At 38.0% G+C, this 13,306-nt stretch overlaps 1 protein-coding gene across 8 annotated transcripts in view; it reads left to right on the top strand.

Moving 5' to 3' along the window:
• The window catches only part of CCDC88A (coiled-coil and HOOK domain protein 88A), a 128,603-nt gene extending 117,246 nt beyond the window's left edge, over positions 1–11,357 (top strand). For 4 of the 8 annotated variants that reach the window (XM_077333752.1, XM_077333779.1, XM_077333761.1 and 1 more), the window contains one exon: positions 133–2,051. In XM_077333752.1, the coding sequence (XP_077189867.1) occupies positions 133–1,128 (996 nt within the window). In that variant the 3' untranslated portion in view covers positions 1,129–2,051. Of the gene's footprint in view, positions 1–132; positions 2,052–6,650; positions 6,752–7,704 lie in introns of those variants that run through there. The other 4 variants (XM_077333788.1, XM_077333815.1, XM_077333805.1 and 1 more) reach the window with 2 other exon arrangements.
• Positions 11,358–13,306: the final 1,949 nt, after the last annotated feature.

Genomic DNA, 13,306 nt, shown 5'->3' on the forward strand with positions numbered 1-13,306 from the left:
CAGCAATTTCCATAAAATGGAACTGCATAGATAGTTTTACATGTTTAAGCAACAGGCATTATCAAAATTCTTATTTGCATTTTTAAAAAGAAAACTAAGCACAGAATAAGTTGTTTTGGGTGTGTTTTACAGATCAAATCCTCAACCCAAGAGAATCTTCTGGATGAAGTAATGAAAATTTTCTCAGAAAATGCTGAATTGGCAGGAAGAGATAAACTAAGGAAGCACTCATCAGTCAGCAGTGGTATTGCCAGATCGCAGAGTGTGAAAAACACATTTGAATTCTCTGATGGAAAATTAACGAGGCAGGATCACCTTGCAAGATCCAGTACACACAAAATGGAAGATCCTAACTTCTTGAACTCTTCAAAAACATTTGCAGCAGGAACCAGAAGCAAGACCAAGTCTGCTAAGGAAAACATACAAATGAGCCTATCACAACGACAATCAAAAGATTGTAACCCTTATGCTACTTTACCTCGCGCAAGCAATGTGATTTCTACAGCCGAAGGAACTACTCGGAGGACAAGCATCCATGATTTTTTGTCGAAAGACCCTAGACAGCCAATATCAATTGACCCATCTCCACCTCCAATTGAGAGAAGCGTCCCTTCAGCTTCTAGTGAGTACAGTCCTCCACAACCATCATCTTGTGTTTTTCATTATAAACCTTATAGTACTGTTAGCCTGTCAGAAAATGATTTAGGTAGTATAGCAATGCTAGATTATTGTGCTCATAAATCAGAAGAGCAGAATTCAAGTACTGCCAAGACAAATGTAAATGCTAAAACACCTTCTTGTAGTAGCACGTGCAGTGAAAATGTAGGGAAATTCTCTGCAGTCTGTTTATCTTGGCCATTTTTGTCACTTAATACAGAATTAGTCAGCAGTGTAAGTGGATTGCCTCAAAGACCTGCGCCAAAAGTTTCTGGGTTGTCAGTGAAAGCTGCACAGAAGGATCATAAATTACTTTCTGAGAATGAGAAATCTGATGATGGAATCTTAGAAGGGACTAAGAATAGTAGTGAATCTACTGTCCTTGCACATGAAAACACAAGTGAAAGTAAATCCCCATTACCACTTTCTGAAGATACCCAAACTGTTTGGTATGAATATGGTTGTGTATAATTAAACAAAACATCTCCCCCCCCCTTCTGTGTGGATGTTCAAAATAAATGTTTACTGTCTAGGCCATATTTAAATCATTTACTAACTAGGGCTGTACCTAAGTCTACATGTTTTTCATCTGAATGGAGTCAAATAAATTCACTTTTTCTTCTCCGCATGTAGCAGAATGAAAAAATGTGATTACACCAAAACTTGCATGAAACATTAACTGCACTGTGTATTTTCTGCATGCCTTTAAAAGTGTTAATACAAGCGAATGGTCTGTATTTTTATTTTCTATTTGTTACAAATAATTTATTTTTTTGTGCATTGCTGGATGCATGCTAAACCAGTTGCATGCTGCTGTGCCAGAAACAGCACAAAACACCAGGTAACTTTAAGCAACAGTAATTTCTTCAGTTTCTTTTCCTTTCAGATACACCAATGTCATGTGAATTATTTATTTTGGGCCCAATCCACCAACAGTTACAAGTGTTTAAGGCTGCAGACCTGTGCACTTACCTCCATAAGCCCCACTGAATAACGTAGGGTCTACATCTGAGTAAACATGCAGAGTTCTGCAATTTAAATCTGATCTTGAATCTTGTCTTGTTGCTTAATGATTTGCAGTCCACTTTTATTCATATTTACTCAAAAGTAATCTTCTTTTTATTCAGTGGAACTTGCTTTTGAATAAGTGCAGTTAGGATTGCAGCCTTAGTCTTGACTAACTTTTGTTTGATTTCGTCTTTGAATGAAAATGCCTTTCCCCCCTCCGGCACATAAAAAAAATGCAAACAGTGCTCTGCATTCCTGACTTTTAATTTATGCCTCATGTAAATTCCACTCGTCAAATAAGTCATACTCTAAATAATTATGTGCTTATAATTAGCACATTTAATATGAACTACTGTTCATACTAATAAAACATTCATGCTGGAAAACCTAAATGGTGATTTTTTGTGTGTTTAAAGATACATAATTACATGTAGAAGCTGCATTGGAAATACTGACAAGCTTAATCTTTTCCCCTTTCACGTGCTTTTCATTACCATGCTTGATGTGCTTATATGTCGTGTATTGTCTCAGTTTTATCTGAATTTTTATTATACAGTTTTCCTGAGTCTTAAAAGAATGTTAAAATAAAACAATAAAATGGAATAGTGGTATTTTTTTTCTGTTTAGGGATATAGTAGCTGAGTAGGAAAAGAAACAAAACACCATATCGCAGTTTACTTGTCAAAATCTGCATATATTCTAAAATGGTAAACCACGTAGCATAGCAGGGCTGCTGTTCAAGAAGCTTGCTGCCTGACTGCTGCTGGGCACGGGAGAAGAGATAGGTACTACTCCATAGAACTGCCATTTTTTAATGCATTGGGGACTTGTGGGCTGGGTGGTTTTATTTTTTATATTTATTCTTTTATTGTAAACTGCTGCGAGTCCTTAAGAGCAGTGGTATATAAGTCAAAATATAGATAAATAAATAATAAATAAATGTTCAAAGCCGACATGAGAATAGCTGAGATCCTTAGAGTACACAATTTAGACAAATACCACCACCACCACCACCGAAAAGTCTTTTAAAAGAGCACCGTGCGTATTTCAAATCTTACTGGAATTAGTAATATATTTGTTAAATTTCGGCATACTTACTTAGGAAAAATATTGGCTTTTAAAAACGTTAATTTAGGTATATTTTGAGCAACAGCATCCCAATGCCACATCACAAGCTGCTTTTGAAAGTCTCCTCATTTTCAAAAGTGGTCTGACATCAAGGTTTAAGAGACTTAATTTCCCCTTGAACATACAGCTTTCTTTTTTTAGAAACTTCTACAATTGTTTAAAGTTTGAGATACAATAAAAGCCTGCATGAGAGAAAATTTTAAATGTTTCCAAAAGAACTCACAAAACTCTGCCTTTTTGGTAACTTCTTCACAATCTGTGGTAAATAAAAATATTTCCTTTCCATGCTCTCTGTTTAAAGGATAAGGAGACTGAAGAACCAACAGCAGCAAAGTTAAAATCAAATACTTTATATAAGCCACTTTATTACTATTTACTTGAGTGGGGGCCAGTTGTTTAAATAGGCCCCTGTTGAATTGGATTTTTTATGATATAAATGGAAATTTCAGATAGGTTTTGAGAAGAGAGGATTTATCAGGGAAGTTCTTTACAACTATAAAACTGCCTCATCTTGTTACACTTACTGCTTCCCCCATTATAAGACTATACAGCTGATGGATACTGTTAATACATAGCTTTTTGTTTCCTAGCTATAGAGCAAATTCTAAGATTCCCTTTCACTAAGTGAGGAATCTTGCATTCATAGAAGCTCTGTGATGGAACTAGCCCACTTTTTCATTGCAAACCCTGTTCTCCCTTGCCCTATCCTCTATTCTGGCTAGTTGCTTACTCCAAGAGGGCAGGAAAAGGGCTTCTTTCTGGGCAACATGCAATGCCACCATCTGGTTATAGTACAGGGCCATGAGTTGGGAGAACTAGGACTCCAACCCGCCCCTTACACTCTTGAGGCCTTGCCTCTGTGTCTCCCACAGCCCCAGCATGTAGCTGGCATGGGAACAATTCACTGCAGGGTACACTCCTCCAGAGGAGTAGCTGCTTTCCTGGCTCCCTCCTCTGATCCTGGGTGTTCCCTTTGCACTGGACTAATGTTTCCAAGATGGAGGAACTTTATGTGGTCAGGAAGCCATGGCCAGTTTAAAATTTATAAAAGATTAGAAGAAGGTTCAAAAGCAGATCTTTAGCACAGTAGAGTTAAGCAAAAGAGGCAAAAAAACCCCCTGAATGAATTGTAATCATCCTGTCCCTCTGCTAAACATACCCTATCTGATGTTAACACAGGGTAGACGCCTTTGCTTAAGAGGTTCTAAGTTAGATTCATAGAATCATAGAGTTGGAAGGGACCTCCTGGGTCACCTAGTCCAACCTCCTCTACCATGCAGGACACCAACAACCCTATCTCATTACATTATCAACTCACCTAGCAGCCACATGACCAAGATGGCTACTCACCTCTCCTCCTAAGAGCAAGCTGCTCCTTTAATGGTCAGCAAGCAAAATACCCATTCTTCTTCTGGTCAGCAGCAGAAATACCTTCCTGTCCCCTCCCACAGGAAGCTCCTCTCCTATGAAGTCTGGGGAGAAGAACCCCCCCCTCCAGGGGTCTGTTTTCTGGCTAGGCCAATTAACATTTGAAAGGTAGGTGAGCAAGGGATTAGCCGTACCTACCTTCTCAAATCTGTGTCCTTTTGAAAAAGGGGAGAGCATTTCACCACAGCTAAGTTCACATTTCACAATGAGCCTCTATTTGCCATGCTTGCATGCTCTTTCCCAGTGTGTGCAATTGAAAACTAATTGTATGGGGAGCTTTCAGTTAAATTCCCATTTGCTGTGACATCCCAGTGCAGACCGCTGGGGAAATAGGACTTTTGTTTCCTTCCAATAAATTAGGATTCTATACACACATTAATCATTACAGTTTGTGAGGAGAAAATAAAAGAGGTCCCGTTGAACCACCCAAAAAGTCTGTGCTGGGAATCATGCCCCCCCCCCCTTCATGGAGATAAGACATGTGGCATGGGGGCTGTAATGAGGGGAGTTGGATGAGATAGAATGAAGAAAGTGACTGGATACAACCCAAGATGTAGTAATGTGATATCTGAATGGGGCAGGAATCTTCAGTGATTGAAAACTTCTACACAGAGGAAAGAAGCTGGAGAACTGAACTAATTATACTTGCTAATTAAGAAAAAGTGCACAGATTGTCATTATGATTTTACTAAAATGAGTATCTAGAATATCTAAGTCTTATGTTTAGTTATCTCTGCTTGTCTTTATATACAAGGGTACTCAGTATTTGTGGCAGTAATCTTGGAAAATTAAAGAAACAAAACTATTAACTAATAAGAAGACAAACTATGTACATACTATTCCTTTTTTTAAAAAAAATCTACTTTTCAGAGACTACCTCATTGCTGTTCCACTTACTTTAAGAAATCTGGCTCCACAATTGTCAATAAGTTCATATTGAAGAATAGTTGTTTTTTATACCCTGCTTTTCTCTACCCAAAGGAGTCATAAAGCAGCTTACAGTTGCCTTTCGTTCTTCTCCCTACAACAGACACCCTGTGAGGTAGGTGGGACTGAGAGAGCTCTGACAGGATGTTCTTTGAGAACAGTTCTGTGTCTAGCCCTAGGTCGCCCAGCTGGCTGCATGTTGGGGAAGGAATCTAACCTGACTTGCCTGATTAGAGGCCACTGCTCGTAACCACTGCACCAAGCTGGCTCTGGAGAGTGGTAGTGACATAAGTAACCAGCAAAACTTCAGCCCTCTACATATCTGTAGCATATTTTTGTAATGCTTTGAGAGCTATGTGCTCCATTATAAGTTGTCTGTCATTAATTTAATGCCTAGACAATTTATAGAAATATATAAAGAAGATGAACTCCATAGTCCATGTTATTGTTACACGAATATCCATAGTACAATAGTACTTGCCCCATTACTGCCAAATGTAAACCACAGTGGGCAGCAGCAGTCTTTTCTGGGATATGAGGCAGGTGCCACATTGTGAAACAGTGCTCAGCAGTGCTACAGATAGCATATCAATGAGCCACTGAGTGAGTATCACTGCATTCTACTTTTCACATGCATGGTTATAAGCAGAAAGCCCCTTAGAAACCATTGCCCATAAATTGTAATGTGTTTTAGTGCCGAGATTTTACATCATCATATATATCCACCATTGTGTTTTTGATAGCTATATTTGTTGAAGAGTAATGCTGATTGGCACCAGTTAAACAACATCAAGACTCATTTGTCTCTTGTTTGACATTTGCATTATTTTTTGAAGCGTTGCTAATATGGTTTTTCCACACAGTGTGCCATTCTCTTGCTCCATATATTGGCAGTTCTAATAGCCCATTTTGGTCTTACAAATGATTTAAGAGCAGATTCATGGGAATGAGTGACATACAATGATGTCACTTTAGTAGGCATCTACATTGTCTGCTACTCATAGTCTTTTTGCACACTGAAATGTTGTGTGATAGCTTTGTTGTCCATCCATCTCATAAATCATCATACATTTACCATATTACTTTGCAATTTTCAAAAGAAAGGTTGGTATTAATATTTTAATGCTGATTGAAGCTACAAAGTAATAACAGTTGAATCTTCACATGGCCCATTTACTTTTATTTTGCATGTTTTATTTTGTTGCATGCAAGGATAGTTTTGTGCTTTACTGACCTGGTTTGCCGAGATGAATAAATTGGCATACTGCATATATTTTCTTGTGTTTTCACTTTTGAAATTCCTAAGGATAATTCTGAAAGGCAGGGGGTTCTGTGATGCAGAATAAATATGTTGAGCAACTGGGTTGCATTCTCATCTTTCATTCTTACTCCCAGTCCCTTTTTTGGTATACCTTCTATCCATGATACATGATATATTACTATGTGAGGACATCTTTTTCCCCCTTGCTAAACAAATAATGTAACATGCTTTTCTTCTGCAGATATGGAAGCTAAACCAGAAAGCAGAAACTCAAAAAGCAGGTGTAGGGAGCAACAAAGCTCCTAATTCTATTACCCCACTACATGAGACGTGGGCCAAGTGGTGAGTTTTCTGCCCAGCACGTAAATGAGATTGCCCAGCATGTAAATGAGATTGTTTTCATTTACAGAAGGGGAAAAAAAAAACTAACAATGGAAGATCAAGTTAACATTTGACAATACTGCTTGCATTATGTGGGCTGTCTGTCTTGCTAACTACTAAAGCCAAACCAGCAAGTAGCATTCATTTTTATCCACCCAAATGAGAGTGTTACATCTTTTAAACCCACCTTCATTTTCCCAGGCTCACCTTCAAAATTGTCTCCATGTATATAATGCACCAAGATGTGTGGTCTTCAATTGATCCATGTCACCTTTGTGTCTCCTCTGTAATCTTGTACCAGTGTAACCATACATAGACTTCATGTTTCTCCCAGTGTCTCAAGAAACTCATCTGTTTTGGATGCCCCTAAAACTATACAGTACAGAATGGATGGTGTTCTCAGGGTTTGATTTCTTCAGAAGAAATTTCAAGTATCAATTCTACTTGAAATGAAAAAGTGACACATGAATCTAAAGGTGCTTTTCAACTTAGCAGTCTTAAATTATGTGCCAGGAAAAAAAATGAATCTTGTAAACTCAATAAAGCAAATTTGTATGATGCTTTTAATTTTGTATAATACTATATTTTTACTTATTTTGCGCAATAACTAATCCTTCCAGATATAGGAGGCAAGGAAGAATGATGCTGAAAATGTTAGCCAATCATCTTCTGACTTCTGATAAAAGGCATTTGAGGCATTTCTTTGCAGGCTTAAGGGCTAGAGAATTTCTTTAACTACTCAATGCCATTATATATCATCTGATCTTCCTGTACCCATTCTCTCATTGCTCAAGCTATTTCTAGTATATTCTATTAGTCCTTTTAGTAGCTTTACCCTGGTTTTTATCTCTTCTTGGTCTTGAAGCTTTTCTTACATTTTCTTTCTTCTCTTTCTACTTTTCAATTGAATACAGAGAGAAAAGTGTCCTTCAATATCCCTCAGCCTTTATTTCTGAAGTAACAAGGCATCCAGCTGTAGGAATCACGTTTAAAAAATGTTGAGGAAAGTTTTTACAATCCTACGTGAGTAGAGCAGTCAAGAAATACAAATCTTTCCTTGAATCAAGGAACTGTACTAGCATCTCCTGCTGAATTTTTAAAAGATGGAATTTATTGCACATTTATTGCACTGTTAAGATCTACTGAAAATGGACAATTTTCATCTCTCTAAGAACCAAGAGTTGTGTGGTCTCAAGAATTACTCCAGGAATTCGATTACTTCTTCCTTCATTCCTTTATGAACTCAGTCACCAATTGCTTACTGCTTCTGCCAATAATTAGCAATATTTAGTTCTGTAAATCTGAAGGGGAAAGGCTGTAGCATATTGTGGAATTTGTTGTAAATACAGGTTTTTTAAAAGCTCCACAATTTTATTGGCACTTCAAAACTGTATTGCATAATTCGCATGACTGCTTTCTTCAAATAAGATTAAGCTGATTATTTTGGTGAATATGACAAAAAGAAATGGATTACATACCTGAAATTATAAATGTACATCTTAAGCCACATTCTATAGAAATTCATCTTTTTGCATAGGTTTTCTCACACAAGTTATATTACATTACCGTATTCTGATTTTGTATATTGACCAACTAAATATTTCTGGAACGTTTTTTTCCAATACATTTTCCCCACCCCTCTAAGTAGCATTTTTAGAGTAAATTTGTCTTCCTTTTTAATGTTATTTTTACTTGGTTTTTATTTGTGATTTTGCTATGAGCTGATTATGGTTTAGGAGTAGCTTTATGGGGAACAAGTAATGATCCACATTGTGTAAGCTGTTCCTTTTATTAGGTTTCTTACTAATAAGTTGTTCTACTTTGTTATTCATAATTTTATTGGAATTAAGTTTGATGTTGGTACTTTTAAAATATTTGCAAACATTTGTTGTCTTAAATATTCTTGCAAAGAGCACAAGAAAATAGATTTGGTTAATCCTGGGAATTTATCACTGTGTCCTGGTTTATATTAAATTTCAAAGTTTTATTTTCTTACAAATCAGTAAATGTGTTAATATTTCCATGACATGTATCAAATGTAACCTTTTAACCTCTTAGGGTTCAGCCCAGCTAATATTTATGCACCTGAGAATCTTTAACCCTGCATCCTTTCATTTTTATCTCTGTTTAATTTCTCACATAACTAGAGTAGCTATACTAATTAGTAGCCACTGCCTATATTAACACAACTGTTTTACTGCACTTCACAAAGCATGCAACACATTAAAGTCATCAAGCACCCATTTTTCATCAATTTTATTATTTCTGATAAATTAGAATAGATCCTGGATCCACTGTGCCACCCTTAGGTCTGCACAAGGTGAATTCCTGTATAACAAGCCATATAAAGGTCAATGGCCCAAGCCTTTCCTCACCCTCATATGCAAGGCTACTCATAGCCAGAGCACGTAGAGGGTCTGTTCAGCTGTGGCCTGGAGGCTTCAAAAATTTGATTGTATTTGTTCTTCCTGTCCTTTGGCCATAATTTGATAACATCTCAGTCCGTGAGCCTTCATGCAATCAGATTGGTGCTTAATGCAAGTATTTTGCCAGAACAAAAATTCAACATATGAGGACTGCAATGAATAATGGTCTCCTTGAGACCAGTGCAGCGTGAGTTGGTATTAGACCCCTGAAGATCTTAGGAACGGATCTGTTACATTGCTTATTAGAGAAGGAATGTAGCCTCATTGCTTGCTTTTGAGCAAGTTCAGGTTACTGCGTTTGGAATCTGTGTGAGGTAGGAGATACACACACACACACATATATATATAAACAGTACTTCCTGTTGCATCAGAGTATTCATGTGAATTGGCTCTGATTGACATGGGTGGGTTATTTCCAGGTCATCCAGTGACCGGTAATGTGATCATGGTAGAATTGACCAAGTGTGATGTCATAAGAGTACATTAAAAATACTTTCCCCATATATATATTTATTTAGAAAGAAACTTCAGTGGGGATTAATGTAATGGAACTCTGCAAGCTTCTGAGCATTCTCATTTTGCAGGGAATTTTTTTTAAATTGAGAGCAGCAAACCCATCATATAATCCTAATTTGCCAATAAAAAGAGCTGCTATTTCAGATGTATCCATATGCTCCAGTGTCAAGCGGCACTAGCAGCTAGGTAAGCCTAATGGTATACTTAATCAAAAATCATTCCACCTTTACAAATAAGGGTCACAAACCTGAATAGCTAAGGTTTTACCAGATTGTACTGGACCATGTGGTGGATGTTCATTATGTGCATCACAGATTCTTCCACCTCCTCTTACATCAGCACAAACCTTTCTAAACATGCGAATAGATGGGAGTGACTGATTAATCAAAAGCTAGTCATCCAAAACTGGTCAACACTGCATGGGTCTAGTTCTGTTGCTTTGTCAGAGCTTTGGGGAAATCATGCATTTTTCATGCATTTCCAGCCCTCTGATTGACCATACCTATTTTCTTAAAATTTGCACCTTTTAAAGCTTTGCACTTGTTTTATATACTTGTGTCTTTAGCTTAGGTTTAATTTAATAAGCATGTTACCTTTTTACAGGGCACTGCATTAGCTAATCTACCAGGAAATTCCTGAGCAGGCCCCTCTGAAACCATTGTGAATGGTTTAAGAACAGGAAATTTCACAGGAAAAGTTGATGGTACATTGTGTTATGTATCTATTTCTGCAGCAACCTGGGTTAAGCACTACACTAGGTCCCATCAACCTACTATAAAGTTTTTCAAAAGAAATGCAACGTTCCCTCAACAAAAAGTTATATCATTAATCATTCTAGGAGGAAGAAGCTTATGGGTTGTAAGTAATTTCTTTCTGTAACTCCTTCTCAACATCAACAAAAGAGCCAGATGCTGTTTTAATAGAAAGCAGAGTTTAGATTTTGTGCAGGATGTATATCCCTGTGTATTTTTTATTTTCCCTTCCAGAGCCCATTGAGGAATATAACATGGCATCCCTGACCAATTTAGACTTCAGCTTTCTGAATCAGTGAGAAATTTATATAATTCATCCCAATTTCCCAATTTCCATTAGTCAGCAAGTTTATAAAATAAAAAGTATTTTCTAAAACAGTTTATAAAATCTGTGACAGTGTCAGAAAAATGTGTCACTTTGTCATCCATTGAAATCCCAGCACCTTTGAAACAAAACACAAGGGCTTTTTTCACTGCACATGACAATATTCAGCAGCTAAAGAGGAAGCTGGAAATCAGTTTGTAACACTATAAAACATTTAGTTTCCTCTCTGCTGCTAAGGCTACTATCGCCTTTTCCAGACTGCATTATTTGTTAAAATGTTTTTGTGCTTGGGGAGAGAGTGCAGCTCCAACAGTGGAGCAATGTATGTAAACTCTGTTGTGTGTGTAGCTCTAATGTTTGTTAAGAACGGGACTGCCTTAAAAGGGGAGGGTCTGGGTGCGACACAAACTGTTTAAACACTGTTTTACAGAGGCTCTTATTTAAAATTGTAGTTTTCCTTTCTTATACCTGTTAAGGAGTTTTGTAATGTTTGCCGTTGTACCCTACTTAATTATGTTATTAAAATTCCAAGCCAAATAACTCTTCAACCTTTTATTCATGTAAGCTTTTATCTGATATTTCAAGGAATCAGGAAACAGTTCCTGAGAAGAGATGAAATTTAAATTAATAAGGGTCCACATCTGAAAGAAGATTGAGGATCTAGTATTGTATTTAAATGGCAAGTAGACATATTAATGGAGGACAAGTTCATCAACATTTATTAGCCAGGATATGTAAATATCACCTCCAGCTTTAAAAAGATTATGTCAGTGGGGAAACAACAGTGGAGGACAAATATTACTTTTAGCTCTTGCTTGCGTACTTCCCAGAAAAGGGCAACCAAAATGACCAATCATAGGCCTATTATGCATGGCCGCCGAAACAGCGATTTCGGGTCACATGGAAAACGCGGAGGGGGAAGACACGAAGCAATCCGCTTACACACGGGACAGAACGCAACGACGGCAAAACCCAGAGTAACCAATTATGGATGCGGCGACCCCGGTGCCGCTTCTGGTTGCACCCTGGTCGCCTGGAAGCTCCGCTTTCTTCTGTGTTTCGCTAACGCGGTTTTTTTGGCAGCCTGCATCGAATCTGCAGCCGGTTGCAGCCGGCGCCGTGCGTTATCATTGATTTTAGGTGACGCCATTCCACCCCGAATGCGGACCTTCCCCTCCGTGCATAAAGGAAAAGCTAAGGAGTTTAGAGAGGCTCTTAGGGAAGAAGGGCACAATAGAGGTTTATAAAATTATACATGGGATGGAGACAGTTGATAGAGGACTTTTTCTTCTTCCACTGTTGCAAGGGCTTTAGCCATATGGGCTAAACCAGCCTCAGCACCAGCATTATTTAAGAAGCTAGAAAATCTCCATAAGTTTAGGGAAGAGGGCTGTGACTACTTGATTCATCACCCTCAAGCAAACTCCAAAATCTCAGAGGTCTTACCGGCCAAGGGGAAAGTGGAAGCCTTCTTGATAAAGATGTCAGAAAACTCTATCTGCTGCATAGGAAGATCTACTTATCTGAGGTTACGGGACTGAAGATGATTAATTTCACAGCAGTCATGGGCTGCTACTAAATGTTACCATGAGTTGCTGCCTATCAATAAGAAGAATATGGCTAAGGTCCTCATTGCAAAGGGTCAAAAATTAGAGAAACAGCAGCTCAGTGCCGCAAGTCATGGAGCAGATTGTAATTGCAGGTCAGTGGACAGAGATATTCATGGTTACAATCCTCAGTCCTTCTGCTTGATATGACAGCCAAAATAGAAGATATTTTATCACTGATCCTTTAGACTGATCTTCTTGAGCAAGGAATTGGACTAGATGGCCGGTATGGGTCTTTCCAATTCTATGATTCTATCTCCCATTTGAAGGTCAAGTCCCATTCAGTGACCAAACTGATGAAGTTTTGGATTAGATTAAGAAGAACAAATTGACAGCCAAGTCTTTGGACATAACTCATACTTCATCAACACCCTTTAAACAAAGGTACTTCCCAAGGAATATCCTCAATCAAAGTCCTATCATGCACAGGATTACTGATACTAGGCCCCTCCACCAGGGCTTCAGGCCTCATTATACTCAACAAGCCCAGCCCAAGAAACAGGGTAGGCAATGGGGAAAAAAACCCTCCTAATCCCCACAGGATCCACACTGTAGATATGCCCTATCCACCTGACTAGATTATGATCAAGGTTTTTAAAAAAATAATTGGTGCAGTGTTACTGTTGATGATTGTGTTATACATAATAAAGGTTATTTTTTGGGATTTCAAATCACTGCCTCTGATTACCTCCATCAGAAGGATAAATGAACTTCAGGCACTGCACTGAGTGAGACACTCTTTTTATGAAATTCCACACAGGAAAGGTAGTAGACCTAATGGATAGTTTCTTCCTAAGGTGGTGATACAATTCTACCTCAACAAGACATCATCTTTGCAGTATTCTTCCCATCCCTGACATCATCAGAACTAACACCAGATACACTAGGTG

The sequence above is a fragment of the Paroedura picta genome, chromosome 1 (genome assembly GCF_049243985.1).
Source record: "Paroedura picta isolate Pp20150507F chromosome 1, Ppicta_v3.0, whole genome shotgun sequence".
NCBI classification, from domain to species: domain Eukaryota; kingdom Metazoa; phylum Chordata; class Lepidosauria; order Squamata; family Gekkonidae; genus Paroedura; species Paroedura picta.